The sequence below is a fragment of the Theobroma umbraticum genome, unplaced genomic scaffold, assembly GCF_002168275.2.
Source record: "Theobroma umbraticum cultivar Fairchild unplaced genomic scaffold, ASM216827v3 scaffold_12.1, whole genome shotgun sequence".
In the NCBI taxonomy this organism is placed as follows: Eukaryota; Viridiplantae; Streptophyta; class Magnoliopsida; order Malvales; family Malvaceae; genus Theobroma; species Theobroma umbraticum.
The window spans coordinates 1,657,743-1,663,221 of NW_018397269.1; the positions used below are offsets into that span (position 1 = coordinate 1,657,743).

General features: G+C 32.3%; 1 protein-coding gene across 1 annotated transcript; it reads left to right on the forward strand.

The window, feature by feature from the left end:
• Positions 1–3,199: 3,199 nt before the first annotated feature.
• On the forward strand, positions 3,200–5,185 carry LOC110425772 (putative glutamine amidotransferase GAT1_2.1). The gene is made up of 4 exons (XM_021440767.2): positions 3,200–3,415; positions 3,510–4,240; positions 4,346–4,552; positions 4,680–5,185. The coding sequence occupies exons 1-4, from the start codon at positions 3,322–3,324 to the stop codon at positions 4,929–4,931; spliced, it is 1,284 nt and encodes a 427-aa protein (XP_021296442.1). The 5' UTR covers positions 3,200–3,321; the 3' UTR covers positions 4,932–5,185.
• The last annotated feature ends 294 nt before the right edge of the window (positions 5,186–5,479 follow it).

A 5,479-nucleotide genomic window follows, 5' to 3' on the forward strand; every position in this document is an offset into this window, starting at 1 on the left:
AATAAAGAAATGAAATGAGATAAAAAGAAAGAAAATTAGAAACTTACACAAAAGGTTTCTAGTTTCTGTACAGAAGTAAAAACATTGTAAAAAAAAGTAAAAACCTAAATAATAAAAGTTGGATAAACAGAAAATTATAAAATTAATTATTCAATTAAATATTTTATTTTTATTCTTACAATTTTTTAAACTAATTTCATAAATTTGAATTAATGCATAAATTGAAATTAAATAAATCAAATAAATAACTAAAAAGTAAAACAATGGGTAAGGAAATAAGATAAAGAAGAAAGAAGAAAAATAAGAAAGAAGCCCGCTTATCTCTATCTAATAGGTTCAATCAATTAAAAGAATAAAAAAATTGAATTTGTATTTGTATTTCTATTGACACTTAAGTCTTTCTCCTTTATCTCTCCTTTCTCTTCTTTCCTCTTTCCTCACCCCATTCAGATTCTTCCTCTAAGCAAGAGAGAAAGCAAGGGAACGCTCCAATGAAGAGAAAATATTCCGAATCCATCGTATTATGAAAGACAAAAGTGCCATGACCTCCCAAAAATACAAAAACCCTTAATAAACCTCATACTAATAATAAATAAAAAAACTTAAAAACAAAAGCATACATAAACAAAAACTACATACGAATAAATAAAGGAAAAATCAAACTTGGAAAATAACAACGAAATAGAAGTCGAACAATATAACCTATAGGAAAAAAAATCAAACCATGAGCATATGAAAGGGAAAAATTGAAAGTAAAATACAACTTGAAGAACTAAAATATAAAGCAAATTAACATAATCAAATCAAAGCAACACAAAAACCATGAATAAAAACAAAATGAAAATCACAAAACAAAAAAAAAATTCATATAACGACGAAACCGAAATGCGAAAAATAAAAAAAATACAAATCACAAATAAAAATAAAAAAAATATAAAGAACCAAGAATAGTGATTGAATAAATCAAAGACCAAACAAAACAAAGAAAAAACACCAAAGCAAATGGCCAAAAAAAATAAAAAAGGAAAAGAGTTGTAAAAATTGGACAAAAAGATGAAAAAAATGAGAAAAGTGAAAGATGAGAGAAGGCGGAGATACCTGGGGGAGAAGTCAAAAATTAGAATGGAAAAGCGAAAGTAAAAGTAAAAAGATGAGTTCAAAAAACACTCATAATCAAGAAAGATAATATAAAAAAATTATATAAAAGTTCAACGGTAAACATAAAAATTTAAAAGATAATCTAAAGTTACTAGCTACATATTAGTAGACTACTAGTTTGTGTTAGATTTATTATTTTTTAAAAATAAAATTATTATACTTAAGATTCACCCACTACTGTATAACGTGCATTCAGACAGAGTAAAGTAAAACAAAAGATGTGAGCAACTATGACAGATAATGCCATTGGAAAAGTAGATTTTACTTGGGCAACTAACAGCTATCAAAGTGATACTATCACTTTAGAGACAAAATCAAGAGTGGGCATGTTTTTTTCATACACACTAATAAATAAAAATGTGTGAACACATACAAACTCATAACTTTAAATTATATGTTGCACCTTAATTTATGGGATAAGAGTAGTGCGTGTACTAATTTGTCTATTGCCATTCAAATTCAATTACTCCACAATGTTTCTTTAGGAAGAATCTTCATCTGCATAGTTGGCACTTGGTTGTTTGTTGCAGTTACATTGCCAAATATAAATATTTAAGTAGCAAAACAAGAGTTTTAATTACAATAATTGGTCCTGGCGAAAGTGGATAAGGGCAAGCACCAACCAGATTAGCCGCATCCCTGTCCATATCAGATGCTCATCCGATTCACATAAAAACTTTAGCTGTTCCAGGTCAGCTCCTCCTCAGCTTTGACCTGCCCTAGATGTTTCCCACCCTTGATAAGCCTTGGCCACCCACTTCCTTAACAGCCCCATTTCCTCGCCCCATTTGCATTAAGGTTTTCGATTTTCAGATGCCACGTTTTTCTTAATTTTTATTTTCTATAAATTAAGTCAAAACTGTGTTCAATTTGCAACCGTGCTATACGTTTAGTCAACTAAGGACTGCGCAAATGGCAATTTTGTTTTCCAAACTATCTACATTTTGTTATTCACAGGATAATACCAAATACATTATCAGATAAATTAAATATACGATTTAAGTTATAGGTACATGTGTATCATTTTTTTAGAGGACTATATGTTAAAATAGTGATATGATAAGTTACTTAATTTTGTGGATCTTGAATAATTCAATATGTTATATCTTTCTACAATTTAATAACTTTTTAATGTAAAGAGTGTTACATTTTAAATTTAAAGTCTTTATCAGTAATCTGATCTGATAATTAAATTTAACACTTTTGTGTCTATTTGATTTTCTCTCTTAAAATTTAACCAGGGTAAAAGAATGAAATAGTGCCTATATGCACTCTTTCTCATTCTTTCTCTTTCCTTTTCACTTGTCTGTCGTTAAATTTATGAAGTTATCAACTCAGTTAGTAATGTTTTTAAAAAAAAGTAGAAAAAGAATACATTCAGTATTTAATAAAGGACAATAACTATAATTTAACATAAAATTTCTATGAAACCCCACAATTTTGTTTATATATATATATATATATGAAAACGCCACTTAAAAATAAGTAATAAAAAAATCAGATGAATTATTACTTTGCACCTCCAATCTCTATTGGAGTACGTTGTAAGAAGAGTGGAAGATTATTTTGTACCTTGGAATCTCCTCTTTATTGAAAAGAGGCAAAGCACAATTTGAGTATAAGTAATGATTAAATTAATTGATCACTACATAAAGTATGATATAAGTCAATCTGTTTACAACTTCTTTTTTATTATTATTATTTGGGAAAGAAAATTTTGACTTACTAAAAGAAGAAGATTTAATCGAACTCTTTTAAATTAGAACATGATACAGTTTAGACTTTATTCGGTCAAATATTGGGACGATGAAGTAATTCACAGTTGAGAAATAAAAAAAGGAAGAAGAAGAGTAGTATTCATCTTTTACGGGAAACAATGCAATTTTAGAATTTCAAAGTATTAAAAAGAATCGTGTCAAATTAACCTGAAGCGTAGGAAATATGAGCAGTACGCGGCGCCAGGACTATTCTCACCTGTCTTTTCTCTCACTAATTTTCCACAATAACCCATCAATTTAATTGAACCAAAAAACTCCTAATCTTGTTCGGTTTCTAGCTTTTTCACTTCTATAAATACTTCTCAAAAGCCATACAAGAAACTAACACAATCTAAGTTGCCTCTGATTAAATTTCTCGAATTCTCTCGTATATTCAATCTCGTTTATGGCTTTCAACAATGATCTCTCTGTGATCCTTCCCCGTGTTCTCATCGTCTCTAGACGTAGCGTTCGCAAGAATAAGTTTGTAGATTTTGTCGGTAGGTTTCTGTGTCTTTGATTGGTAATCGATTGTTTTTGTATATTGTTTTCGTTCTTTTGTTTTGATGGAAATTTTGCTGTTGAACATTTCAGGTGAATATCATCTTGATCTCATAGTCGGTTATGGTGCAGTTCCGGTGATTGTACCGCGAGTTAATGGGGTTCATATGTTATTAGATAGTTTCGAGCCAATCCATGGTGTTCTTCTTTGTGAAGGGGAGGACATTGATCCATCTTTATATGAAGCTGAAACATCTGGCCTTTCACTGGAAGAATTAGAAGAAATCAGGAGACTGCATGCAAGTGATACAGCCATTGATACAGAGAAAGATTCAATCGAGTTAAGGCTAGCAAAGCTTTGCCTGGAAAGGAACATTCCTTATCTGGGAATTTGCAGGGGTTCACAGGTTTTGAATGTTGCTTGTGGAGGTACTCTTTATCAAGATATTGGAAAAGAGCTGTCAAGGAATTTGCCAGAGAATCAAAGAGTAGTGCACATGGATTATGATAATTATGATGGGCACAGGCATTCGGTGAAAATTGTGGAGAATACCCCTTTGCAATGCTGGTTTAAGGATTCTTTGCAGGATGGGAAAATGGAGATTTTGGTTAACAGTTATCACCATCAAGGTGTTAAGAGATTGGCACAACGATTTGTAGCAATGGCTTTTGCACCTGATGGTTTGATTGAAGGGTTCTATGATCCAGATGCTTATAATCCTGAAGAGGGTAAGTTCATCATGGGACTTCAATTTCATCCAGAGAGAATGAGGCGGCCTGATTCAGAAGAATTTGATTATTCAGGATGCCCATCTGCTTATCAGGTTTATTGCATTGATATTTAGTTTTCCTCTTTTACAAGATATATTTTATTTGGTAATTTGTTGAACAGGATTCTGATTCTGGGATTTTGGTGGAAATTTGTGCAGGAATTTGTGAAGGCAGTAATTGCTTATCAGAAGAAACTCAATAGCTCAACATCTATACCAAAGCCTTTGAAGCTTAATCAGGAAATGGAGAAGAGAAGAAAAATTATAGTGCGAAGCTTCTCACTTGCAAAGAATTTGTACACTGCAGGAGGTGGGATGCATCCTTCTAAAGTATCTGAACTTCAAGCTGGAGCAGAATTTCTTGAGGTATGACAGTAAATTAGATAACTAGATTAGGAAAGTATTTTAATATTCCATTCCTTCTAGAGTATATACATATATATATAATGTGATGCAGTCGATTCATTTCATCGGCTTTGTCATTTGCTTGCAGTCAAACACAGCTCTCAGTGTGCAACAAGAGAAAAGACTGAAGCAGATGGGAGCAACAGTTAGAAATGGGACTAATTACATTGAGAAATTGAAGATAAATGAAGAAAGGGAAAGATTAGCAAGACATGTGATGGGGAAAATGCCAGTTGAGGAATTGTCTGATCTGATGTCATTCTACCACATGATGGGGCAGATATGTTCAGAGGTTTTGGAAAGAAAGCTACCAGGCATTGTTAATGACATTAGCGATTGACACTTCCCCAGCATGATTTGGGGAAACATGCTTTGCTGTCAGTAAAAGGACAGGTGTTTGGCAAAGGCTCACAGGAAACCTGGGTTGTAGGGACCCCTGTAATTCCTCTCTGTTTTGTCTTCTGTGTTTGCTTTCATGTGATATATGGAAAAGATGGTTGTAAGTAACTTTATTTATCCATGCTCATTTTTGTTCTGTACCGGGAACAAAAGCACTGTGTACATTTCTGGCCATAAATATTCTTAATTTTCTAATTACCATTTGAATTTCTCACACAGAGGATGTAAAACTGAAACTGGGATTTTGCATTTTGATATAAAACCACTACACACAACAGTCTTTGTCTACCAAGTTAGAAAATATAACTTGAACACCCACGTGTACACTCGTGCACGTGAATTCACTTTTTACGTTGTTGAGATCGTGGACCTTCCTTTCCTTCGTTTTGGCAAAGTTCTTGATTGTCAAGATTAGCACTTTTGAGAACTTGCTTTTTATACTGTTGCTTGTTCCTTTTAGTTTTAGGGGCTTCCTTCGTTTTGCTTTTT